Below are 27659 nucleotides of genomic sequence, written 5' to 3'. Positions count from 1 at the left end.
AGGAACCAGATGAAGGGTTCAAGCCTGTGTGAGCTGAGCTGCAAGCCCTCTTTGTCCTGTGGGCTGTTGATGTAAGCTGATCTAGGAATGTTTGCTCAAGCCACCAAGGAGCCAGATCCCAGGACTGCGGTGCGAAGATGGGTCTCACGGAACGTTCGCGGAACGCTGTATACAGCTCGTTAGATGTGAGAAACTAAAGACCACTCCAGCTCAGGGTCTCAACCCCACTCTTTTCTCTCTCATCCCCCCGTCCTTAGGTATGAGCAGCCCAAGTGTGACAACACAGCCAGAGCTCACCCAGCCAAGGCCCGCGACCTGTACAAGAATCGGCCACTGCAGGGTGAGTACAGCGCCCATGGGGTTAAGGCAGTTCTGTCACCACTCAGGACCACGTGTAATGTGGCATGGGAAAGCTGACACCTGTGCTTCCTCGTGGCCTGGTGGACCCTGTGATTCGTGACTCCCTGAGGGCCTGAAGCCCAGCAGACAAGGAAGCCCATATAAGAGACAGGTAAGACACAAGCTGATCTCAAAGCTAGTTCAATTAAGCAGCAAGGGACACTGGTATAAGACATATAAGACCAAATATGTAGGGGAAGAAAGAAAAAGTGTCTCTAAAGTGAGCCACCAAGACAAAACTCTGAGGGGTCTCTGCAAGACTTCCAGTTACTCTGTGAGGGGTGGTTATCATGATATTACTCTTCATTGAACTGGCATTTGAAGCTGGCAGTTGGTTTTAATAGACACAAGCCCATCTGTGTGCCAAGGGAACTTAACCGCAAGGACTATTTGAGGTAGAACAGAGGGTAGTTTTAAACTCACAATGAATCAGAGCTTTTCCTAGAAGACGTTTCTCAGGTGTTTGGTTTCCTCAAAATGTACACAAGTGTCTGTCTGTGACAGGTGAGACACGAGGCCCTTAGGATCTACACTGACGTCACGGGCGAGCCTGACGCCATCAGCACCATGCTCGGAAGTAGCTCGCTGCTTCCTTCTGTTTGGTTGTTTCCCCTTTAAGCGTCTGTCGACTACTCACATCCTGTCAGTCTCCAGGCTCTGATAGCCACTCTCTTGTGTCCTCCACGCCAGGCAGGACTGGTCCGGTTTCCTCTGGTCAGGCTAAGTTCTCTTGTAGAAATTCTCTGTGCTTTCTTCATAGTTTAGACTATACGGACAGAGAGGGTAATTTTGAAAGAAAAAATGTTTTCCTATGTAAACAAAAAGAGAAGGCTAGCACAGCCACATTTCCATATCAGCCAAGGACACTGGGTGAGCCTGCTCACACTCACAGCAGAGCAGCAGCTGGTCTAGCCCTGCTGTGGGGAAGCAGGCCACGTCCTATGCAGATGAGGATGGCCTTGAATTTCTGGTCCTCCTGTTTCTGCCTCACAGGTGCTGGGGTTATAAATGTGCATGCTGGCTGAAGTCAGGTTTTTGTATCAGTGGACAGCATGGTTTTGAAGAAATATGCTTACTGGGTTTGGCTAGTCCTTTTTATCTTACAGAATTTTGTTATGTCCTCTGCCTACCTTGAAGAGCCCATGGATTTAATATTATTAAGATACCCTATGACACCTAAGACTGTGGCTTCCCCCTATCAATACCACATCACTGTCCAGTGAAACTCCCATTTCCTCCTTTCATGGTGGGATCTCACACTTTAGCTGGCTATTATTCTTAATTCAAAGGTTGGGGTGGTAAGTAATGGCCATCACTATGGAGAACACGACAGATATCACTGTTTGGCCTGTCTGAAGGTCAGAAGAAGCTACTAAGGGAGCAAGCATTCAGCGTGTAGAAGAGGTCCCTGTTGGAGCCAAGGCAGCCACATGGCTTTGTTGGCACAAGACAAAGGACCATGGAGTCTCGCAGTGGAGACAAAGCCTCACCATCCCTCAGCAAGCCCTGCAGACTTCAGCTCTTCTGCAGTCCCAATTGTTTGAGAGAGTGCAGTTTAATCACACATAATAGCTTTCATTATTTGGAAACTATTATCCTTATTAGGAGAGAAATCCAGGAAAGCCTTAAATTAGCTCCAGGATACAGGTTCTTTGTGAGGAGGAAAAAAAAAATTTTCCCACAGTCACCCAGCAGCCCCTGCGTAGGTGAAGCTTCACGGGGTACACAGCCCGAGGGGTGAGTTTGCATCTGTGAAGGCACGCTCTTCCTTCTGCATTGCTTTTGTCCAGCCCGGCAGTCTTTCTCTCCCATGTCAAGTCGGGAAGACTGTTGCATCTCTTTCCTTTGTAACGGCTCTCACCGGTGTTGTAGCTCACGCCTGTGTTGTAGCTCATGCCTGTGTTGTTGTAGCTCACACCGACTGGTGGCAAACGATGACCCAGTCTTTGGAGTCCGGCAGTTGAGCGTTGGGCTCTCTGTGGAAGAGTGGCTGCTGCAGTTGTAGGTTTCTACGTCAGGCTGTCTTCTGGCCTGGAGAGAAGTGAAAACCATGTCAACAGAAACCTAAACAAAGCGCGCAGACATCTTCTCCCCTTTGGCAAGCCTATCTTCTCTCACTTCTAGTTTCTCAATGCCTCCTGGGGGGTGGGGCGGGGCCAGAGAGGTGGATCCCTGCTTAAGATCTGCATTGCTCTTCTGAGGACCCGTCTTTGGTTCCCAGCTCTCTCATCCGTGTTTAACACTGTTACTCCAGTTCCAAGGCGATTTGATCTTCCTAATCTTAGAGGGTTCCTGCATGCATGGGCACATATATACACGGGCACATACTTAAAAATGATTTTTTAAATCTATAAAAACCTCATGGGTGCTTTAGAACAATGTACCTGGCCTGTTGCTCCACCTACCCTGCTCTTCCTATACTCATAGTAAAGAATTCAGCATGATCCCCTACTGGGAATGTTCTCCCTCCCTCCCTCCTTCCCTCCCTCCCTCCCTCCCTCCCTCCCTCCCTCCCTCCCTCCCTCCCTCCCTCCCTCCCATGAGGACTGGTCTTCCAGGGAAACCCTCCCTGCCTCTTGTCAGCATGCACCTGTCAGGGGGCTCCAGGCATCCAGGGCCTGAGACCCTTTGTGCAGATGTGGAATTACTGGTTTTTGCCCCTTTCCTGTACCTCAGAGGCTCCCTTGGGTGAGACTCAGCCCTCCAATTCCCTTCCATCATCACTGAGCCTACCAACATGATAAAATAAGGGACCATGTTTCTCTTCCTCTTGCTTGTCCTTTGTCAACCCAGCATTGAGAGACATTTGTTGATTTCAATTAACATCGATCTCTTTCTTTCTTTTGTAATTTTTGTTTTGTTTGAGATAGGCCCGATGAAGCTCTAACTTTTTATGCTAGACTGGCCTCTAACTCACGACACAGTTTGTAGTCTGATCCTCCTGCCTCTACCTCCGAAGCTCTAGAATTGCAAGTGTGTGCCGTACCTCTTCATTTAGGCAGCACTGGGGACGGAGCCCAGAATCTGGTGCATGTTAGGCCAGCATTCTACCAACTGTGCTGCATGCCCCGCCTGTGGCAGAAGGCTTTAAAATAACGAACATTTCCAGTTCGAGGAAAGTAACTGATCCTGGAAGTTCACCCCTTCCTTAGAACTCAGAGTTCTTCTCAGCCAGTGAAAGGAGGAAGAGGTGGAGGAGTCTCTTCTCTCCTTGGCAGCCTACAGCAATTACAGGCGTAATTATAACCCTGACTCAAATACAAACCCTCAAGCCACCTTCTATCCTTTTCAAGCAATATTTTAGCACCGTTTTAAATTGCTTTGAAATTAATTATGACTTTCCGAGGCAGCAGAAAATGATCCTCGCCTCGCCCTAGGCGTAGCTTAGCTGGCTTCCCAAAGGTAATTAGACTCTAAGCTATGCCTTCCTGCCAGGTATTGCATGGCACATGGGAGGCTGGTTTTTACCTTTCCTGCACAGTGGATGGGCAGCCGCAGACAGCACCTTCCACGGCCAGAGAGTTCTGTGACAGTGAGAGATGTCAATGATTTTCTTTAAACATAAATAAATAAATAAATAAATAAATGTCAGCCTCCGTGATTTTTACTGTCAGATTGTGTTCAGACATGAGTCAGCCGAGAGCAAGGCACCTTTAGGCTTATTTACTATTCCTTTAAACATTTTTGAGACAGGGTCACACAAAGCCTATGCTGACCTTGGACTCCCAAGCTTCCTGCCTCACCTCCTGGGTTCTAGAATGACAGACATGTAAGACATGCACTGTCTCACCTGGTTTGTGTGGTAGTGGTGAGTCCAGCCCAGGGCCTCCTGCGTGCTAAACAGGAGTGCTACTAACTGAGCAACAGCCCCAGTCCGCCCTGTGCTTTAGACACAGCCTCTAAACTCAAACATATGGGTGAAGCTGTGTGCGTGTCCCTCTGTGCCCTCTGCTCCCCCAAACCCAAACACACACACACTCACACAGACACACTCACACAAACTCACACATGCACACACACACTCACACATGGACACACACACACTCACACACACAGACACACACACATGGACACACACACTCACACAGACAGACACACACACACACACACACGACATCCGGTGCCACCCTCCTACCAGGCAGAGGAGGAGGAAGTCCATGCGAGTGGGTGTTGCTGGGGCTGACTTTGTGCTCAAGTCAATGACACAAGCCAGGCCATGGTTCTGCGTGTGTTAAGGGCTTCTCCTAAGCCACAGTGGTTGAAAGTGAGAGCTAGTTTCTGATTACTGGTCTTGAAGACTGTACGAAGGTGAGCCTGTAGGCGGATGTGATTGACGGTTCTTTAGAAGACAGCTGCATGGCAAAGGTGGGCATTAAATCAGTTCTGATGAGGAAAGACAGCTGTGGGTCCAGCCAGTCAGGAGGGTCACCTCTTATCTTCCTCCCTCAGGCTTTAGGAATAGGAACAGCAGGGGAAGGAGCCAGGAACGGAGAAATCAGTGGTTGGGCAGAGGTGTACTAGAGAGCCGAGTCTGTGCGGACATTCTGGATGTCACCTCACAGGTGTGTGACAGGAAAGAGCCTCCTAGGCACCAGGGGGAAAGGAGAACAAACTTTCATCTTAGTTCTTACCACTTCTTTTTTTTGAAGGCTGAGCTCTAAGTGAGGTCGAAGGTAAATGATGGGCAAGAATGGAGGGGGGATTCTGGGTACTGCTTGACAGGAGTGCTCCTGCATTTTTATGAGAATAGTGCACAGTTGATGGCTATTTTCTGATTTCTTAGAGAATGAGGAGAAATTCGAAGTTTGGGGGAAGATTATGAAAAGTTTTTGTGATTAAAAAAAAAAGAATAGACAAGATACAGAAAGAGATGTTTCCCCACTGGCCTACAGGAGAACTAAGTGATAAGCGCCAGCCAGAGATTTCATTCGTCAGTCCCTGACAGCCACGGGGTCCTGCGTGAGTGGTGATGTAAGGAGGCTGAATGCACAGGACTGGGAGTGGTTTGGAAGGGGCAGGGCACCGGAGCGAGTGAGCACTCAGGGCATCTTGTCAACAGATCATTTACTGTTCTCAGAAATTAAGGGGAACATGGTTTCTGCCCCCACTTCTGCCCGGACAAGCCCCGGGGAGACTCCCTTCTCCCAGCTACCAGGTTTGTAGTGGCCACTAGTGACAAAAGAGTCTGGGAGGCTCCTCAAGCCACCTGACAACCTCATCTTAAGAAGAGGCAGCAGGGCAGCGTTCAGACCGCACGCTGCTCCTAGCGTGCTCTATAACAAGCGGTAGGACCAGTTTCACCATAGGGACTGGGCACTCGACGGTGCCCTATGCTTTGAAGGCCTTCTCAGTTTACCACCATGAACATCATCCCGAAGTCTGGAAACAGCCTTGTGTGGATGGCTCTACACTGGGGCGGGAACGTCGCCTAGCAGAATGGGAATCATACTAGCATGGTGGGGCAACAGGAAGATCAAGTATGTCCTCTCTCCCTACAGCAGGCCCAGCCCAGAGCACTGGATGTGCTGGATCCAACACACACTTCCCATCACAATGGATGCCAAATCAGGGATATTGAGGTCCACTAGCAGAGAAGGGTGTTTAAAAATGGTCAGCTTTCGAAAAATATCTAAATATTCTAAAGCTCCTACTGACTTTGATATGATTTCTTGTTTCCCAACATTTTAATATAATAAATACCGCATTCACAAGTTACCCATGGATTTTCCCAGGTAGCCCAGGGCCCAGAGTCAGGTGACATAAAGTTCTGCAGAGCATCCTGAGAGTCCCGGGCTCTGGACCAGCTCCTCCAGACAGTGCTCCACCAGCTCCTCCAGACAGTGCTCCACCAGCTCCTCCACACAGTGCTCCATCAGCTCCTCCACACAGTGCTCCATGAGCTCCTCCACACAGTGCTCCATCAGCTCCTCCACACAGTGCTCCATCAGCCGTAGCTGCTCAGAAGTGTGTTTGTTACTTCTGCTGAGGCAGGTACATTGCCAGTTACGTGATCAGCTACTTGACCCCAAGGCTTGGAAAGCAGTGTTTACAAAGAAATGGGGTAGAATGAAATATAAGTCACTGTCCATCCTGAAAGAGGTGTCATCCAGATAAATTAATAACGCAAGTAGAATTTCAGAGACAGTCTCAAAAACTTAATGAAAACTCACTGTCCTTGGACAACACCAAATATGTTTAATTGTTGCTAAACAGTCTTCATTCTAGTGCAAATATTTCCTGCCTCTTTATTAAGATCATTTATCTAGAATAACCCAGTTGGAGGAACGACCCATTTGCCGTCCTCTGGTCCTAGCTCATTTAGGCTCTTCCCAGAACGAATCTGAATTTGCTAAGACTCAACCACAGCCAATTTTAAAGCTCCCTGTAATACATCTGTTTAGAGGATTAAGTGGATGGCTTAGGCAGAATCTACCAGCCAGAGACAAGGCTGAGGGACCTGCATCACCAGGCAGGTTCATGCTCTCATGCCTCAGGGGCCGCCCACCTTGATTTTGAGACAGGATCTCTTGCTGGTTCGAGGTCCACATATTTGACAAGGCTGTCTGGCCACCCAGCCTCAGGGATTCGCTCATCCCATCCCCCCAGCCCTAGGCTCACAAGAGTGTGTTGCACACCTGGCTTTATTACGTGGGTTCTGACTGAGCTGTCTCTCACTTCTGTTCTCTTTACTGTTTGTCTTGTTATTGTTAAGTCCCATCCCTAACTAATATTCTCACCAATCTCATGTAGCTTCCTCTGACGGCTCCTGAGTTGGTCTTGATTTCTGGAATGATTTGGATTCCAAGAGGTTATGACAGCCTTCAAGTATCACATGTCCCAGGCTGGCCAGCTGTGAAGTGAGAAGACACTATTAGATTGTCACGTTGGCCACTGTCTCTCTTCCCTGAGTGAAGCCACTAAGACACTGTTAGTTCTTATCTGCTGTCTTTCTTTCCATCCCTACTAAACCTTTTGTTTTGTTTTGTTCATTTGCATTTTGATATCAAGTTATCAACTCATTACCCTTCTGTTCTGAATACAGAACTGGTCAGAATGTCACCTCTTCTCTGTGTGAGTTATTACTTTTAAACATTGTGTGTGTGTGTGTGTGTGAGAGAGAGAAAGAGAGAGAGAAAGAGAGAGAGAGAGCTCTGAGGGTGCAGGTCATGGGAGACCACCTCTTCTCTAGGAGCTGGGACCTGGACACCAAAATTGTAGCTTTATTTTTCCACAATCCATGCCGTTACACAACAAACAAATAAACAAACAAACAAACAAAACAAGAGCAATATAACACCAACAGTTAAAAAAAAACCAGAACTAACAACAATTACAAAAACAATTAGGAAATCTGAGAGCTGGTGTTTGTTAAAATTTCCACTGAATATGTTTGGGTAAAATTCTTAATGATTTGTCTAGATTCATTATGGCTAAGGCATCTCAGCTCATCCCCAACTATGTCTCAGGTTCCTCAGAGGGAAAGTACAGGCATTGATTGGGAGGTGACAGTCACTTATTGGAGAAAGTGCAGGGGTGGAGACAGGCCACACCTAGCTCCCTGAGGTGATATCAACCAGTCATCTGGGGTCACATCCACAACAAGCAGGGATATTAAAAGGCTTCACTGGTGGCAGAAACTGGGTTATGTTCTTCCTGTAACTTTCTTCAGACCAAGACCATGGTGCCCACCAGCATAAACCTGTGACAGGCAGCAAGGATATTCCTGTAGCCAAAAATGGAAGGAAGCCTGATTTATAATGATTAATAGCATGGCATGGAAATCTCTAAAAAATTTTTTACCAAGAACATGATTTATTTATTTATTCTAGTTCTTGTCTGACTTGTCAAACTGAGGGCAGTCTTATGGGGAAAAAGAGTCCTTTTCCTTGACAAGGGGCGAAGTGGCTACCCCTTAGGTGTTAATTGACTTTCAGAAATTCCTGAAATGATTGTCTGAGGCTGTGTTCTTGCCTGGGTCTATCTTTTCCTCTCTGCTCTTTCCTATCTAAGGAGCTTCTTGAAGCAGTGGGACTCCCTTGTCCCCAGCTGATGCTGTTCTCAGTTCTCACTCCGATGTCTTGTCATCAAGGTCCCTAAAGTCAAAGAGGAGCTCAAAGCTTGAGGGTCGTGTGATGCCTGTCATGTCCGGACACCTCTGGGGCACACTGCCGTGCTCAGCACAGAGGTTCACTGCCACTTAATCCTATCTTGTTAGATAGCAACTGCTTTCCATCTTCCCCAGAGCAACGGGAGGTTGGAAGCGAGGCAAGTTGCTCCTTCAATGCAGCAGGAATTTTATCTCTGTAATTTTTCTAATGGGGAACTCTTTCTGAAGTAACAAGAACAGAGTGGACACCAGGATACAGAGACACCCACAGCTCCATCATTGCCCCCTCCTCTGGTCTGGCCATGACGTGTTGTCTGTTGCCATCACTCTTCATTCTTGAACAAATTGATTTCCCAGAATGCACCCGTCCTGACATCCTCTGGGCATGGCATCTGGAAGGCCATATTTCCTTCTTCCAAGTCAGTAGAAATCAAGTTGTTTCGTGCTCAGCGAAGCGGCAAGGACCTGGGCTACAACCCAGCTCTACTGTTCACCCTTTCCCTGTGGTTTTGACTCTCATGTCAACACCTGCACAGAGGGAAAAGTGGACACTTTAAGAGCTGGTGCGCGTAGCTTCAGATGGGACCGTTTCTGACAGTGTTTCTTCCTCTTCTGAGGACAGGGTAGCTCTGGGAGGCTGGCAAAGTCCAGGCACGAAGTGGAGACTGCTGGAAGTCAGTCTTGGCGTATGCTGGACGAGTGTGCTCCAAGTCCTTCTTGGAAGCACCCAGGAGGAGCCGGCTCGGATTTCCACCACTTCTCTGTTTCCACACAGTTCCTGTTCTGGGAGTGTCCTGCCAACTACCAAAGCAAAAGAGAGTCGGTGGGCAGTCTGCACCAGACAGAGGTCATGCACAGTGCTCAGACAGATCCTTAAAGGCAGAAGCTTCCAGACTCAGACCTTGCCCTGTTGAGGAACGTGCTTTTATTCCCTTGTAAGGGTTGGGGATAAGAAGTGAGTAATTACGTATGTATTCAAACACAGCCATTCTGATGCACTGTGAGGATGACTGAGCTCTGAGATCTGCATGGAGTGACCTGGGTCAGCTCCTCAGCCGCCGAGGCCTAGGCGATGCTGAGCTGACCGTGAGTCCAGAGAATTCCTAGCTGGTACCATACTTGTGTTCTGCAGGGAACATGGACACCAGGGACAGACAGACTAGCTGAAGGTTATGTGACCCAAAGTTGCACTCAGCCATACCTCATTGCCCTGAGATGCTGGGTCTTTTACACCAGCTGGCAATTGCTTTTGGTATTTTCATTTTCCAGTCTTCATTCTTTACATATCAAAACTGTGTTTGCATATTAAATAGTGTGTTCTCCAGCTTGGTAACAAGCGCCCAGTTGACCTACTATGAGGTTTTATGCACTGTCTTGAGAATCACAATTTTCTTTGAAACAGACAGCAGCTAGATCCATAACCCTCACAAGCAGCATCTGTATGTCCCTCGCCCCACCTGGAACCCATGCAGGCTGCATGTGCATGTCCCCACCACCTGGAACCCATGCAGGTGGCATGTGCATGTCCCCACCACCTGGAAGCCATGTAGGCTGCATGTGCATGTCCCCACCACCTGGAACCTATGTAGGCCACTTACACCCATCCATTCCAACCTGCATATCCTCATCTTCCAGGTATACACCCCACCTCTAACTCACCCTTCATTGAGAGACCAAAGACTCAGAGCTAAAAAACAGGTCCTGGGTTGCTTCAGACACTCGCTTGAGGGAATGATCGTCCAGTCCATCAAGGATTCTGCATGCTGCTTGGGGGACAAGGTGATGAGGGAAGGCCGGGACCAGCTGCACTGGCTGCACTTTATGCTGAGTCTGTTGCAGAACCTGAGTAGACCCAACTCTGGGAAAGTCCAGTCTTGTTGTCCCCAGGCCTGCCAGCCCTGTTTAGTTTGTCCTCTTGTCTCTGATGTTGTCCTGCTGTCATTTGTGGCTACGAAAGGCCAAAGAGAGGGCTACAGAGCAATCATCCTAACACTGAGGTTATCCAGGCTGGAGCCCTGCGTGGTCAGACCAACCTGGACTCTCGACATTCTTGTCAGGCACATGGTCTGAGCTCACCAGGCTCTGTGCTGTCACTACGGTTTAAAGCAACCGAGATGGAAGGTGCACTGGACCACCATGCAGTCATGCAGAAGGGAAGGCAGTTTTCACCAGAGCCAGTGGCTGGTGCGGCTCCTGGGGCTGGAATGCAGGGGAGGAGCGTCTGCTCTGATACTAGCTGATGAAAGTGCAGAGCTCAGAGATGCCAATACCGCTCCGTGTGATCCAAGCCAGGCGTAGGATAGACCGAGAATGTTCACGCACATAGAGTATCAGGTCTCCGTCGCTCACAACCTGAGGTCCTCGACTGGAGCAGATGCATCCAGGTCCTGCCGCACCCGGGACTTCATGTCTGAGGGCCAGCCTACCAGGACAGGGTGTGAAGCAGGCATGAGGCACATGTGCCAGCATCTTGCAGGCTGTGTTGTGTTTTTCCTGAGGAAACAGAGGGTCTGGTGGTGATGTAAGCGTTACTGAAAGGAAACGCTAGCTACCAGTTTCCCCATGCCGTGCTGTTTCCCAAATAAAACTCTAGGGGCATAGAAAGTCCTTCAGGTTGTTAACATAACCCATAAATATAAATAAGCACGGAAGCGTGAAGTGGGAACATGTCATTCAGAATGGAACTGAAGCCGCAGGTTCCAGCAGTCTAGGTAGGAGAGTGCGGGGTAGGGCCGGGGAAAGTTTGTAGATCATCAGGGGGAATTCGGAGTCTGTTTCCCAATGCAAAGCCGGCAGGGTTACTCAGTATGGACTGCTCTTCCATCTGTATCCTATCCCGTTTCTTTCATCCCCACTCTCTGCTCAGACTGGCTTGTTTCGCAGTTTCCACAGGGTGAGGAGAGGTGAGCGGAGGCCTTGGTACTCTGTGCTCTGTCTAGCTCTGTCTAGCTCTGTCTAGCTCTGTCTAGCTCCCTCTCAGAGCTTCCTGGTGTCAGCACTGTCCCCCATCCAGGTCCTTGCTTCTGGAACTGACTTTCAGCATGTCTTATGCCTGACGGCCAGCTGTTGGTTTATGCTACCCTATGCCTGAGGTGCAGGCCAGAGAAGACCCAGGACGGAGGGTCCGCTCTCACGCTTGGCCAGAGGATGAGGAGATGCCTGCCATGCAGAAAACCTCTCCTTCCTCGGGGAACACACTCTTGGCAGCTCTGCTCCTTTGGAAGGACCACCCTTGGTGGTTACCATGGTAGGTTCTCACCTTATTGCCTCCTGTATAGTTGTGCGTGGTGCTTGACTTTGTCCCTTCTCCTGGCCGCCAGGGTGTGTTGACTCCATCACCAGCGATCGTCTCTGGCCTTTACCTTCTCTGACATGAGCGCCTTGCCTCTACTGTCCGCTTTAGATGGGCAGGTGCCCCGGAGCAACCCAGCCCTTACCCTTTTGTGACTGTCCCTCTACCTTACGAGGTAGTTTTGAGGTTCCACACATGGTCATCAGAGCACCGGGGCTGCTCTGATACATGGCCTGCCTGAACTCTGGGCTCTAAAGATTTAATTAAATAGGCCAGCTGTCAGCTGGGAAATTTCGGCTTGCTTGAGATTACGATACATAGACCATTGGCAAGTTTCTACAGAAAGGAATCCTTGCAGCCCAATAGCACCTTCTGCGTTATCTACATTCTCCTTGCTACAGCCCTGGAGGACCCAGGAGTCCTCAGGAAATGAGACAGACTGTTCATTTACTGAGCAGCCACACCACTAAGTGTGCATCCGGGTCTGGAGAAGATTCACAGGCACTGGGACACCGAGTTTTAATTCTCACGCTGAGCCCATGGTCCACCCACATCTTTCTCCCTTCTGCTGCTGCCACGGAAGGGTTCTTACGTGTTGGAAGCTGGCTTGTCCCTTTCTGCCCCTGTTTCCCTTCCTAAGCCCTTCCATTGAGTGGTCTGATTAGGTTGGCACACACTGTGAGAGCATCCAGCTCCTACTCAGCTTCTAGTCTCTGTGTTTGAGTTCTCCAGGGCAGGATCTGGGTGAGCCATGGTGAGACTGAAGCATCTTGTTCATGGGCAGTGAGGACACTCACTCCATGGTGGCTTCCATCTGCAATCCTTCCCTGCCACGGATTCTAAGGTAGAAAGAATCCAAACACATATAGATGGGTGTGGTTTTCTAAATACAACAGGCACCATCCCTGGTCACACAATAAAGATGGCGCTGTCTTGTGTGTGGTACTCTGGAGGTGTGGGATTCATGGTGGGGATGTAGTGGCTACTGGTGTTGGAGTCTAAGGAACAGGAAGGGAACCCTGGTCAGAGGAGCAGAAAGACAGTGCCCTGAGTACACTGAGGCTTCAAGATGATCTGTTAAAAATGATGTCTTAATAATTTATTAAGACAAGAATGAGACCTAAGCAGAATCAGCACCATTGATGATGAGCCAAAAACCAGACCGGAAGACAGTGCCCTGAGTACACTGAGGCTTCAAGATGATCTGTTAAAAATGATGTCTTAATAATTTATTAAGACAAGAATGAGACCTAAGCAGAATCAGCACCATTGATGATGAGCCAAAAACCAGACCGGTGGATTCAGAGTGAAGAGAGCCAAGGGCCTGGGTACCCATGTCCTTAGAAAAGCTTCCTATGCTCCCATGTGGTTGTGTAGCATTGCAGCATTAGATGTTTTCAAAGAGAAAAAAATTCGCATAAGTCATTGGCTTCATCCCGGGTAGATGGGTTAGACAGGCATAGTCTTTCCTTAGAGAATTTGCCACTTTCCTGAACCCTTATCCTGGAATTACTCTGGCCCTTTCGCTTGAGTGGCGGCCTGGAGAAGAGAAGAGTTTAGTGACTTGGAAATGTAGGCGTAGGTGGCGTTTTCTGACGTCGTAACAACATCCCCCATGCTTCATTCTTCCAGGCTTGATGCCCTAGTGAGCTGGAAATGTAAAACCATCTCGTTCAGCCTTCTTTTCCCAAGCCTCTCTGACAGGCGGCTCTCTGACACCTAGTCCGCGAGTGGTTGCGAAGCTGGATGGTGACAGCAGTGTGTGTCACACCAGAGACACCCGAGAAGCAGCCACTGCACGAACGCACGGTCTCTCATTGGTGCCTCACCAAGGAGCCCTTAATTGGTTATTTTTTATAGAAAGCATTTAGCCATGAACAATCATAGATCTAATTTTCCAGGATACATTTGTGCCAGACACCAATAATTATTCTGTACTTGACAATATTTTTACAAGATAACTATTTTTAAAGCATAAAAATATCCCCCAAACAACAGAGGTCGTCAGTCTTCTGTCCTGAAAAAAAAAATGCCTTTGTCCCCGGTGGGCGATACGATCGTGCAGGCGTCTGTCACTCACTAGGTACTTTAGGTCAGTGAATATTCATTTTCTGAAAGAAACGCTGGCATATTTGACTTACACAGCCTAGGTGCAGGACTTTAGGCTTATTATATTTCATGTTCCAGTAACCATGATGATTTGGACCACAGTTTTTAAAACTTTGGCTATCAAACCTATTGAAAAACAGCCCTCATCTTGGTAGTGTTTCTGAACTTGATTGTCAGGCAAGTAATGCCTTTCTTCGTTGATGGCATTGTGAAAAACCCACACAGGAGAAGGGTGAAGACAGAGTTTTATCTTTTCCTGGCATGGCTGTGCCAGGTTGGCACTGATCCACGATGCTATTCCTCAGTGCTCCTCATCCACATGTAAGCCAGCTAACTCTGTCATTTAGTTAGTGGCCCTGTTAAACCTTGAGGGTCCCAACTCGTCCCCCTGGGTCCCAAATGCAGAAGTTGTCTCCGTCTCTTGCTGCCCCTGAGGATTTTTCTGAAGCCCAGCATCTTGTCTGTCTAGTGGGCTGAGGGGAATGCACCCATCTTTGTCTTCTGAGAGTGCTGGTGAGAGACCAGACAAGACAACCCCACACTTGAAGACAATTGTTTAGGTGACTAATGACAACTTTCTTCCCTGCCAAGCTAGGCTTTTTCTGCCATTCGGAACCACATCAGATCAGTCCCTGCCAAAGGTCTCTGAATGTGTTTTCTCTTCCATTTCACAATATTGGGGATGAATCCCTAGAACTCTGGGAAGTCTCAGAACTGAGTAGCAGGGAAATCCTAGGTGAAGTTTCTCCTAATCTGTGTGTCTAATTGTGTCTCAATGGTATCACCTACATGCCTAGAATTTTCTTCCTTATTTCTCTCTTCCAGAAAGTCCCTTCTATACCTACTGCCTAGCTATTGGTCCTCAGCTATTATTATACCAATAACAGTGACATCTTCACACAGTGTACAAATATTCTGCAACATTTTCCCCTTTTGTCTAAATAAAAAGGAAAGTTTTTAACTCTACCCCAGTAAAACTATATATAATAAGAACAATTATCAAGTAAGAATTACATTAACAATGTTTAGTCCATATGTATTTGACAAATTCAGAAAAAGTACTGTATTATATATCCTATCTTAGTGAGTCCAAAGTTTTATACCTAAACATTTTTCTATTATAATTTATATTATCATCCTAAAATATCTTTTATACCCCAAAACATTATCTTAGAGTGACAATTTAAGCTTTTATGTTTTTCAACCTTATAAACTTCTTATCGCTTATGTAAGTTTTTTTCCTGAAAATTTGGTAACAAGGAAAACTGTATACTATCTAGTCTTCAATCCAATCAGAGACACAAGAAGGATATAATATTACCTGAATAAACAGGAAGTGCAGAGCAAACAACTCCCAAAACTATAGAAATGACAGAGACATTTGGCTGCCTGGACAGTCACCTAAGGTTCTTCTGCAATGTTGGGACACCCATCTTCAGCCTATAGGCCTAGAGTATCTGACAGACTTTTCTGAGAAGCAGGAATTTTGAAGGACTGTCCTACCTTGTTTTGGCAAAGTTCATCAGTTACCTTCTTAGCATCTTGCTCATCTAGTTTGGACCGCATTCTGCCAGCAGTCAAGGCAAGGGCAGTTTCTACCCAGTGGCTAGCTTTGCCATATAGAAAGCAAACTCCATTTGGATGGTATTTGATAGCCATCATCCTGTTTTGAAGTAAACTGGTGCTGCCAGGAGCAGACATGTTTCACTATCATGAAAAGCCTTGTGCTATTAGAAAAAATTTAAATGTAGGTCTTTGACATGTTTGAAGACCATCTATCTATTTGAAATAGATCTGTTTGACCTTGAAAATATACCTACCATGACTATAAGTTTGATTGTTATAGATGATTAACTATTACCCTATATTTCTTTATTATCCTAAATAGCTTTCAAGGACTAAAACTTTACATTTTTTAAATGAACTGCATAGGTACAGTACCTTAAATAAGAGTAGGAACATACACACAGTATAACAAAAATAACCCTAAATTTGTATTAATATACAAAAATCCATACCAATGTAAAATATTTGGATTAGTGGTTATTCATAAGTAGATTCAACAATCCACCCTTTTATCCCATCATTTCTGCACTACCAAAGACAAACCAGCCTATATCTCAAGAGTCACTTTCTCTTCTCTCTCGATATTCAATTCTGTTTAAAAATTAAAGTGAAGGCACCATGAGCTGTGAAGACCTTAGAACTTCCTGTTCTATGTTTGAACTCCTGGTGATCTGTACGAGCCTGAAGAGGTCAATCATAAACTGACTGAGCACTCAACTCCAGGGATTCCCAATGGGGACATGCCTGCTCAGGATTTATATAGATCTCACCCAGGTGTTTGTGTCTTTAGACACCTCAGCCTGTGTGTGCAGCCAGAGATTGTTCTTGCTAGACACAAGTTTGTGTTCTTTATTTCTCTCTTGGTTGCCTGGTCTTGAGTAAAGATCTCTATACCCATCCACTACTCAATCATTCTGCCTTGAGTCCATGGCCCATGAGTTACTAGAGTTGCAATCAAGTATGAGATTTTTTTTTAAAAATACAAACAATGATAGTTCAGTTCTAGAAAGCTGTTACCTGGTAATATTTTTTGGGCAGTTTCTGCACAAAATTCTTAACTCAGGAAAACATCAAATAGCAGTACATGTTTATTCTGTTTCATGACAGAGTGAGATCAGCCAGACTGGGGTGGAGAGTGAACACCAGAAATGGCTCTGACTCTTGGAAGAGACTTCCAGTGCCACATTACAGGGTGGGATGTATCCAAAGATGCTCACTCTACCTCAGGAGGCCTGTGACCTCAGCTTTGGCAGGAAGGACTCAGACAGGAACCTGGAGAAATTCCACGGGAGACCTACAGAAGTGCTCTGAGTGTTTCATATGACCACGCTCTCCAGACCTCTCCAGCAACAGTTCCCTCTACAAGTTCCTCGAGGGGTTGGGGTTATCATCAAGGCCCTTGGCAAATTTCCACCATTGTTCTTGGGAAGCCCAGAGAGACTCCTGGTACCAGCAGGCCAGGCTTGAGGACAAATGCCTAGGCAGCTCCTTATTTCAGACTCACCCCTCAGATTCCTAGTGTACATCCATCCGATGGCCCAGCCTACAGAGAGTTAAACCAAGGCAAAAGTTTTCTGGGATGTCAGTTAAGGGAGGCCCCATGACCTTATATCCATAGCTTCTTTAAGGATGAGAGTAAAGGCAGCCCTGTACAGGCTATGTGCCACCCATGTCTGGATTTTTCACACCAGTTTGGTGTTTTCCTGGGTCTTGGCTCCTAAGCCGGAGCTGATTTCCGTCAATGCATGTGTGAGAGCTCGTGAGCAAGCATTCCAGCCCCTAGGAACTACACTTCAAAAGATGGAAAACACAGGGGAAAATAATGAGATCTGAACATAAATATTTCAAGTACAGAAATATAGAAACTAGCAAGATAGAGTTAACACAATAATGGGGATTTATTTTTTTAATCTTACAGTTGGGAAGGTTGGTGTGATTTCCACTAGAGTTTTCCCATTCTGACTTGATCCCTCTGTTGGGTACAGCCTGGAGGAAGGATTACCACATGGGCTTTTCACACCTGTAGTAAGCCACCTCAGCAAACTTTCCTAACTCTGGTTAGTTGGTTGCCTGTGTCTACATTTTTATTACTTTCATAGGCCTGAGGTTAAACATTAAGGTTTGAGTTAAGACAGCAGGAGATTGATGGGGAATGGGTTCTGGGCCCCAGGGCACATGACCCTGAATAAGTCTGTGGCTGCACAATGAGGAGATGCTATTATCTTGAAACAGCCTTGTTCTAGGAATAGCTGTATGCCTGTGTTTCAGAGGCCACAGGACCACGGATCATTACTACTGGTGGCTAAAGTACCAAGCATCTCAGCCAGGCCCATTTCCCATCCCCCTACTCTACGTGGTGGAGTCTTCCTTGGGCACAGGAAAGGTACCAGCTGGGCTGGGCTCACAGCAGCCTCTCGCCTGCTCACAAGGCTGCCTACCTTCTCCTCCCCACCCCCTCAGCAGGGAGACTGAAGTCATCTGACGGCTTCTCTCCCCTCACACCACGTCTACTCTAGGATGGTTGTCCAGGGAGGGTAAATCTGTCTGTCCTTCCCGTCACTGTGGGGTTAAGAGCAGTGAGGAGAATGGAGGGGATTCGAATCCTGGTTCAGTCACAGGCTCCATACACTGGCCTCCTGCAAGCCAGTCTGGTCATAGTTTCCTAGATCATCCACCTTCAGGTTTCCACTAAGCTGGTGTAAGGGTCATGCCTCTATCTGTATCTTTCTGTATCTGTCTTTCTCAGCATGAGTGGGTTTATCAATTTTGCAAGGCTGTCAAGCCCCTACGGCTGGCATGGTGGTTTGGAGAACCTATGTGTTGAAGTAAGTTCAAACATCAGGTGTAACAAACACTTCATGCCATGAGCTGGGTGCTATGACCTGACCTCTACATACGTCATACTACCACCATGCCCCAGACCCCTTAGCCCTTAGAAATGCTTCTTCAAGAATGCTCAAGGGAACTGTAAGCTTAAAGAAAACATCACCATGACTGTTCCCCACTGAGAAGTCACTGCAGAGAGAGGGACTTTGGGCTGTAAGTCCACTTCAGTTGGTATCAATGCCACAACTTAATATAGGCTTTTAAAACTCATCAAGAATCAACAAGCCCAAAATACAAAACATGTCATCAAACATATAAAAGGTCTCAGACATTGAGCAGCTCAAGGCCCATGTTCTTACCCCAATAGCTGTCCCCAATCTCACAGTGTTTTGTTGGACTGGGGCTAACACCATTATCGTGTCTGGCTGGCATGGGTACGAACCCAGGTTTGGACCACACAATCTCTTCTCTCCGTAAACTACTCGTTGCCAGCATTGCCTCTGTGTGGGGTTTCCTTGCGGTAGCCAGGCATGCCATGTAGGTCACGGGGAGAAAGTGTAAATTCATCGTGATGATCTGCAGAGGAGGTTTGCTCTGCAATCAAGGAGTCATCATGAACATGTATAAATTCATGCTAGAAAAAATCATAAGCATAAGCAAAATTACTGAAATTAGTAGTCTTTAAATAAAAGAAGTCTGTTTTTTAAAATGAGAGTGTTTCATAGAGAGTGAAAAACATATTTATTTTGAAAGATAAAACAAAAACACAAGTTTTTTTTTTAAGGCATTGACTATGAGCTGCTCTGGAGAAGTGGCTGCAGGGCCATGCACTTATGAACTCAATTCTGCATTTACTTGGAGAAACCCTCCTAGCAGAACTGTCTCTAAGTGACATTCCTGCTACATCAAGGCCTGCATGCCTAATCCTGGCACTCACCATGGAACCCCAGCATTCCTGGAGGTCGTCGGGCCCCAAGACGAAGCATTACCCACTGAGTCCTGCATTTCCTGCAGCCTGTGTCTGGGTGAAAACCTAAGGGTGCAGAGGAACCCAAGGGCTCACTGCTCATGAACTAGATAACAGGTTAAAATGGGAGGACTGGAAACTGGTACCTGCAGAGCTAAGGGTTTCTGCCTACAACACCAGACATTGTGAGGCCACACACGTGGGCTCACTGTCCTTTGACCCCAAACCAGCTCAGTCCTCTTGGATGTTTGCTGGACTGCATCTCCCTGGTGACACACGTTAACACCATGATGCAGCTACATTTCACGTCATATCCTGAAGGAATCACCTTCAAGAGCAATGGGTTGTTTTAGTGTTCTCTTCCGACTTGTCTTGGCCCTTAGAAATAAATACTTGTACCCTACACTCTGTGTATCACAGAGGCGATATTGCCCTAGGCTTTGTTGTGGGGACAAAGGGCTCTCTGATTCTTTCAGGGAGCAAACAAGCTCAAGGCACTTGGCAACAAAGGCAACACAAACCTGGGTGGTGGCAGATATGGCCTGCAGACAGTGCTGGCCCTTCCTCTGAGTCTGTGTCTCACACCTCCACCATCATGTCTGAATACCCAAGTTCAGGAGACACCCACCCCTTCTTAACTCTCAACCAGATTGCCTATGGATGCCTTCCAGAATCCTCATTCCAACCAGTTCCACCAATTCCCCTCATTCTCCCTTCTTCGGAGGTGACACCATATTCCATTTCTATTTATTGATAGCCCTAAGACTATAGCAACCATAGGCGGCAGAGTCTATTATGGCTATCAGTTACCTCCGACAAAAGGAAATAAGGACTTCATACCCAGGCATCCATCCCAAGCAAAGACCTTCTTGATTTTGATTGTGACCAGATCCTTGGCTCTCCACAGGTCCTCAGTGGACAATCTCTGAGCAGAGGTGACCAGTGGCTACCTTCTCCATATTACCCTTTGAATTTCTTGGCGTTAAGCACTAGAGAGCTCATGGGTGTGCCCCAGGGTTTTGCACATGTCCACTGTGCTCCCTCAGGATGTCTCCTTCCTCATGATTATCTTGGGTTAGCTCGTTACAAGGCTGGCACTTAGGAAGCTACATCACATGGGCCTGCTACATCTTTTCTGTCCTGTGTCATCTCTGATTGTCACAGAAGGGATGACTTCCACCCACAGCCTCTGCCACCTCAGGCTTCTGTTTCCTACCTGGAGAATGCCTCAGGGGATACAGAGCCTTTTTTCAGAGATCTTTGCCCAGTGGTTATGGTTTTTCCTATAGATCCTAATCCATTCTTTTAATTGAGCACAGAAGAGATACATAGTCTTTCTAGTCTCAAGTTCCACACGCTCCATGAAAGACTCACATCTGTTTTCTGCTACAATGTTTAATAAGTCGAAACAGATTTCCACAGATCCTTGCCATAGGCAGCTTGCATTGACTTGAATCATAGTAACAAAACCCCAGGTGTCCGAAAGGAAAACCATGAAACCAGAATGTCTTTAACCACACCAGCATGCTAGTTTCTCTGTGTAGCGGCCACAACTCACTGTAGAGAAAATATCTCAGACTTGACAGAGGAGTCCAGGGAACCCCAAGGGGCTGAGTAAAGGGAAGCTGGAGAAGAGGAGCTACCATGCATGTAGAATGCTCTGTGGAAAACTGAGCTTTAGAAAGAACAGCGATCCCACACGGTCAGATCTGGGGCTCAACGGTGTGAGCTCCCTTGATCCTTGATATGTGTTGATCTGGTGTCCGGAGTGAATCTGCTTCTAAGGAGGCCACCACACATCTTCCTCTTATTGCTTCTAGCCAGATGTGGAGTTTCAAGAGATCTGTAGTAATGGCTGACAACCTCTGGACTCAGTTCCCTGGGTTATATCTCCCTGTGTGGATCCCAGCTGGGAGAACTTGGTGTCTCCTGGGATTTCCACGTGTCTCATGTAACAAAGGGATACCCATACATGCCTTGTATCGTGGTTTTGAAGATCAACCAGAGGCTGAGAATCTCTGTACCACGTCATAATTCAACAAATGCTAGAAAACACGGCTAATAGTTGCTGTACGTTGAGGTCCACACCTGTGAATTACCAAGTGCCTGTGTTTGAGGAATGCCAGTGGCACCATCCTATACAATGTATCTCCATCAAACCAGCACATTCTTAAACATACTAATTTCTGAATACTTAATCTTTTTTCCATTGCCCAGAAAAATGTTATACTTTATGGATTCCACTAACAGAGAAAAAAATGTGCATTTTTTTTAGGTTGTCCTGGTGCCAAAAAGCATGAGTTTCTGACAAGCGTCCTGGATGCACTCTCCACAGACATGGTTCATGCTGTCTCCGACCCCTCCTCTTCCTCTGGCAGGTATGCTGTGTCTTGCTACGGAGCTGTGCGCTGGCCAGAAGCCCGGAAATGTGAAGGAATCTGGAACACTGAAGCCTTCCTGGCCAGTGGCCAAGAGAGCCCAGGCAGCTCACGAGGCTGTAGCTAGGTCTAGAGGAAAGGACCCTCTAGGCCAGGAAGACACTTGGGAACAGCCCCCACTCCTCATTGTCAAGGGGTCCTGAGGTCCAGGGAGGGCTGTGAAGGGGGATGTACTTTTCTTTGGGTGGATGTTGAGGTTGAAATTGAGTCTGGGAGTTATCTATTGGGGTTTAAATACTTTGGAATTCTGCAACAACAACAAAATGGTTTGTTTTGTTTTCAAGTTAGGGTTTCTCTGTGTAACCCTGTTTGTCCAGAACTCCCTCTGTAGACCAGGCTAGTCCCAGACTCAGAGATCGGCCTGCCTCTGCCTCCCGAGTGCTGGGACTTATTTACTGTAGAAACCCACACAGCATGTGAGGTTTATCTCCTTATCCAGGTTCAAGTATACAACTTAGGGCGATGATCCCGCCGATACGGTTCTGCCCCTAGAGATGCCTTCCTTGTGCACACTGGAGATACACCAACGCTTGAGTTTTGTTTCATGTTAGAACCTGTGATGCTGTGCCCCCTCTGTCTCATGGTACAGGGTGATAGAGTTCTCCAGGTAAACAGCTGTGGTACTTTAACACTTAAACTCACTCCTATGTGTTTACAATCTCCCATTGTATTTTTTAAAAGAAATTTTACTTTAAGGTTTTTATCTTCCTGAAAATGGTGGTTTCTATCCCACCCTTGCAGTGAGCTCCTGGATGTCTCATGCATGAAGTTTCCTTAGCAAAAGGCCCTTCCTTCATATTGTGGGATTTTTTTTTTGCTATTTTTTTTTCTTGCATAAGGGGAGAAGGCAACACCAAGGCAAAATGTCACAATTACATAATAAGTTAAGGCAGAAGAAATCACCTAAATTTCAACTTTATATTCCATACTGTGGAAGTGATTGGCATGTGTTCCAGTATCTGACACAGAATAGTGTCAGGGATCCCTGTCTCTGCAGGCCATTGGCTTCTGCTTGCTGTGTCTGTATGCTTATGGAAGAAAGGTCATCTAAAGCAGTGGAGAGTGGAGTCCACAGAGCCCAAAGTGATGGCACAGGTCCTCCACCTCAGGTGACAGGTGAACATGGTCACTGCACAGCTTCAAGGTCTGACCCACAGCCTGGCTTACCTGTGTCTTAGAATGTCCAGCTTGAAAAAGACATCCATCTAGTTATAACGTTAAACATTTTAATGTCACCTTCCACTAATCTTTTCTATCTAAGTCCATCTCATATACACAGTACAGAGATGATTGCATTAAGGTAGACACTATGGGGTGTAGACGCCCTTGGTGGATGCTGGTGGCTGAACCCACCTATTGGCCTAAGGGAACCCAGATCTCAGGACAGTGACTTTTCATTCCAAGGCTTCAACCAATTGAATAACCACAGTGCACACACATGGTGTGGTGTCCCTGGTGCTGAACACACTGGCGGGGCCATTACAGATTACTCTCCTATGTTGTATTTGAAAGTGACTGTATCAGGCATTGTGCTGGGACAGGCACAGGGATGGGGAAAGGGAGTCAGAGCCAGAGGGTACGGCAGCTTCAGACTTCCGCCTGACGTGGTCGTCTCTCCTGCAGGCTGCCGGAGCCAGACCCCAGCCACACCCTGGAAGAGAGGGTTGTGCACTGGTACTTCAAGCTGCTTGACAAGAACGCCAGTGGAGACATCGGCAAGAAGGAAATCAAGCCCTTTAAGAGGTTCCTGCGGAAAAAGTCCAAGCCCAAGAAGTGTGTGAAGAAGTTCGTGGAGTACTGTGACGCGGACAATGACAAGTCCATTACCGTGCAGGAGCTGATGGGTTGCTTGGGTGTCACCCGAGAGGAGGGGAAAGCCAGCACCAGGAAGCGCCACAGTAAGCCTTGCTTCACTTCTCTGACCTTGGTTATTTTGGGGGTTCCTGCCTACGGGTTACTTCCTGGATGTAACAGGTTGCCTTCCGGTCTGTTGCATGGGAGAAGCATGGTGTGCCGTTGGTTGTTGTCAACCTTGTAGAAGAAACGGCCACAGGTGGTCACAAGCCGCCACCCGGTCGGTAGAGCAACAAGTCTCAGGAGCATGAACTCAGTGTAACTCTGGAGCCAAACCAGCTATTGTTCTGATCCTAGCGGCTAACTGTTCATGCATGCCTTGGTTCCTGATATCAGAACCATTGGTGATAACCGGCCAGCCCAGTCTGTAGACTCCACCGGAACCTTCAGGCCAGGTCAGAGACAGGGGAATCATCATCTCTAGAAGATCAGTGAACCCAGTGGGCTTAGCTAGCCTAGCAGATGGGCATGTGTCTCTGTGGGGCATAGCCTATGTCCCCAGATGTAAGAGGGGTAGAGGGAATCCCAGGATGATAAAGCCTAAGGTTCTGAAATTTAATTCTATGATTTGGTGACCAGTTTCATCAACACGCTGGAGAACATGCAGAGTGTGAGGGCATTTCTCCCTCTGTACCGCTGAACTGCTCGGTTGTGGTCAGGACAGAGTTATGGTAATAGGCTAAAGGAAATTTAGGTAGCCATCTTTAAAACAAAGAGCCACCTTTCCAGAAATTAGCAAGAATCACCTCTTAATGACAGAAATCTAGTCTGGACCCTGATTTTTAGGTATATAACTTACCCATGGTATGTAGTACATGCCGCAAGTGGAGAGATATTTTGCCTGATGGTACAGCTCACAGTTGGGATATCATCAAAGTGTGAGGTGTTCACCTGCACAGAACAGAGGCTTGCCAGGAATCGTGAACTCAGAACAGGCTTTGGATGCAGAGCTAGTACAGGTGCTACCCTGCAAAGAGGGAACATCAATCGGATGTCAGCAGGCTCAGAGCAGCCCTAGAGATGGGATACCTGGTCCCGGAAAGGAGTGGGCAAAGCTACAGTCAAGGGGAGGTAGAGTCTTCTCACTGCCTTTAAGTGGCCTAGTAAAACTCGTGTGAGTTCCTGAGGTTGGAGGTGGAGTCTGGGCTGAGGAGACAGGAGTATCTGGGATTCTGACCTGTGTGTACTGTGGTCCACCAGGCTCCAGGTCATCTAATGCTACCTCAGCACTCACAGGGAATAGGGAGAGATGGGGCAAGTCCACTGGGGAGCGACAGCAACTGTCCATGGCCAGGAGAGACTAAATGAGGTCATGGAGGTGAGAGGAGGCCAGGACAAAGCAGGAAGTCAGGTTGGAGAACCCCAGAGACCTTGGCCAAGGAGGAAGGTGTGGCCATGTGAGAGCCTGAACTCTGAGCAGAGGCCATAGTGAGGCAGGGGCCACCTGAGGTAGAGGGTTTGTGTACCACAGGAGTGGGTACCTGAGACCTCCAGCCTCCAAGAACAAACAGCACCTGTTCCTCAGCTCTGATCTCATGTGAAGATTTTGGTAAAATGAGCCAAAACTAATGTTTCCTAATTTTAATACTGAATCAAAATATTTAAAAGAACAGTGTGTGTGTGTGTGTGTGTGTGTGTGTGTGTTTGTCAGGAGGGAGGAGGGTCATCCCGGGCTCAGAATCCATGCTTTTCTGGGAAAGTTGTGGAAGACCACACTTTGTGGTTGGTGAACCCATGTTTAGGATTTGGGATAAAAGAAGACATTCTTCTAATGTCAGAGTGGGACATTGTGTCGTTGTCATAGACAATGTCTGTGGTGATTAAGTAACCCATGCTGCCAAATCTAGGTGCAGGGTCTCTATGGGTGCATTGTCTTCTTACCGAGTCTGCCCACTGACGATGCCAAGCCTGTCATTAAGCAAACACTATTTGACTTGCAATAATGTCTCTTTCCCTTCCCAGCCCCCAGAGGAAACACTGAAAGTACAGCCAATAGACAGGTGAGTGTGTCTGTTACATACTTTATGATATTCCGTTTACTTACACTTTACAAGAGAAATCTTGCGGGGAGGGGGGGCACGTAGGTTTAGGGGCAACAGAGCAGCTTCGCTGAGGCAGCTCCCCGTGAGAGCATTTGGAGCTAAGAAGCCTATTTGACAAAACCTGCTTTCGATCACTGGCCTGCTGAACCCTCCATTTAAAGATTCTGCTCTGTTTTTTCTAATTATTTGAAATTTCAGTCAATTTGTTAATTTAAAAGACGGGCTTTTGAGTGTGTGGAAGAAGTGGTTTGGGAAGGTGGTGTTTGCAGTTTTTTTCTTAGATATTGAGATTTCCGGGATGGGAGACACTCTTGGGTGCCCCTCACACAACCCACTCACCCGGAGACCTGAAGAGGCAGGAGTTGGGCTTCCAAAGAGATTCTCGGTTCCCTGCTGTGTTAATAAACATTTGTGCTTCTGAGGCCACATTTCTAGATGTACAATTAAAGGGCACAGCTGTGGTCCCCACATCCCAGCCACAGCCTAAGTGGGGACACTTTCCAGGGTTCTTCCCCAAGGCCAGACGAGCTGCTTTGCCGATGACTCTGGTGTGTTAGCTGTTTGCTTTGGCTGCACCTGTTTGATGCCGGGCGGACGCTCTCCGTGTGATGTGGGTTTTAAGTAGGGACCTCCGGCACATACCTCGGAGGGAACTGCAAGTCATTTCATTAGGAAAGACGTGTAATTAGTTTTCCTTTGTTTAGCAAATGTTTATGGTTTTAACTTTTCCAGTCACACTGCAAATCACTTACGCTTGCAAAGGGGGCAGGTCTGAGAGCAATTACCCAGCTCCCTCCAAAGGCTTCCCAGGGGCTGTTTGCTCTCGCTAATGGCAGCTATTGGCACACATGTGTCATGCAATCTTAAATACCCCCACTCAAAAACAGAGCCTTCCACTACAGCATGTTCCAGAAAAAGACGGAACAGTGTAGTTTCTCCGTCTTTCTTATAGTAACATAAAGCATGGAGTGAATCCTACCATTCTCGCTGTATGCCATGGGGTGGGATCAGTGGGCCAGGAACTAGAATGTGACTTGTTTTTCTAGGCAGCTTCATACTTGCTCATCAAGGAATAGAGCTGTGCCCTCTGGGTGCTGGGTATGGGTGCCAAGGTCAACCCTCTTCCCCAACAGTTCTGGTCATCTTCAGTAATGACTGTCTGTAACTAAGGCACGACCTGTGTATTCAGTAATGACTGTCTTTATCTGTAACTAAGACAAAACTTATATCAACTTAGTATAGGAGATATTCACCTACTCATGGTGTTACCAGAAGGGAGGAAAGACAGCCTCAAGTTTAAAGTTTAGTATTTTAAGCATCACACAGAGTTTTAGTATTTGGGGATCAGTTTCTACTTGTACAGATTGCTGCACTTGGCAAAAAATGGTGGATGCTTTTCTTAACAAAATGACTTCCCTTAAAAGTCCCTGTGGCGAGGGGCAACATGAGACCCCTATTATAATCACAAATGCAAGTTGTATTCTTCTTAGGTAAAAGAGCAAATAGAAAGCTAAAAGGAAGTGTTTAAATGGCATAGAACTGTCCAGGCTGGTGGCACACGCCTGTACCCCCGCTGTCTAGTGACGGCACGGTTGAGGTTACCCTATTGTAGTAGTTTGAAATCAATGCAATTTTTCTCAGATGACGCATTTTCCTAGTGATTGCAAGCGGAGAAGTCACTTCCTACATGATGTGCCCACTCATCCTTCCCTCCCAGATACACTATCGGTTCCTGTCTGGTTCCCTTAGCAAGCATGTTTACTTCCAGCAGCGAGCCTTGGTCTGCACAGAGGGAGACGCGAACATCCGCATAAGATTGTCCTTTTTTCTTTTCTAGCCCAGGAAACAAGGATGAACGACTGACTGTTCAAGGAAGTTCCTAGACATGTGGGAATCCCTCACCAAAGAGCTATTAAAAACGAAAAAACGTATAGTATTTGCACTTTGTACTTTAAATGTAAATTCACTTTGTAGAAATGAGATATTTAAACAGACTGTTTTGATCTGTGAAAATGGAAGGCTGGCTTCGGGAAATTAATCACATACAATGTATGTGTCC

The 27659-nt window shown here is 47.1% G+C and overlaps 1 protein-coding gene across 2 annotated transcripts in view; it reads left to right on the top strand.

Moving 5' to 3' along the window:
- Positions 1-27659, top strand: part of Smoc2 (SPARC related modular calcium binding 2) — a 131828-nt gene that overhangs the window by 103054 nt on the left and 1115 nt on the right. For both annotated transcript variants that reach the window (XM_057761527.1, XM_057761526.1), the window contains exons 9-13: positions 258-340; positions 21542-21644; positions 23328-23602; positions 25521-25558; positions 27438-27659. The exon at positions 27438-27659 is cut by the window's right edge and continues 1115 nt beyond it. In XM_057761527.1, the coding sequence (XP_057617510.1) occupies positions 258-340; positions 21542-21644; positions 23328-23602; positions 25521-25558; positions 27438-27455 (517 nt within the window). In that variant the 3' untranslated portion in view covers positions 27456-27659. The remainder of the gene's footprint in view (positions 1-257; positions 341-21541; positions 21645-23327; positions 23603-25520; positions 25559-27437) is intronic.

Source organism: Chionomys nivalis, chromosome 2 (assembly GCF_950005125.1).
Source record: "Chionomys nivalis chromosome 2, mChiNiv1.1, whole genome shotgun sequence".
Classification (NCBI taxonomy): domain Eukaryota; kingdom Metazoa; phylum Chordata; class Mammalia; order Rodentia; family Cricetidae; genus Chionomys; species Chionomys nivalis.
The sequence above is the reverse complement of the archived record's forward strand: the minus strand, read 5'-3'. Positions and strand labels throughout refer to the sequence as shown.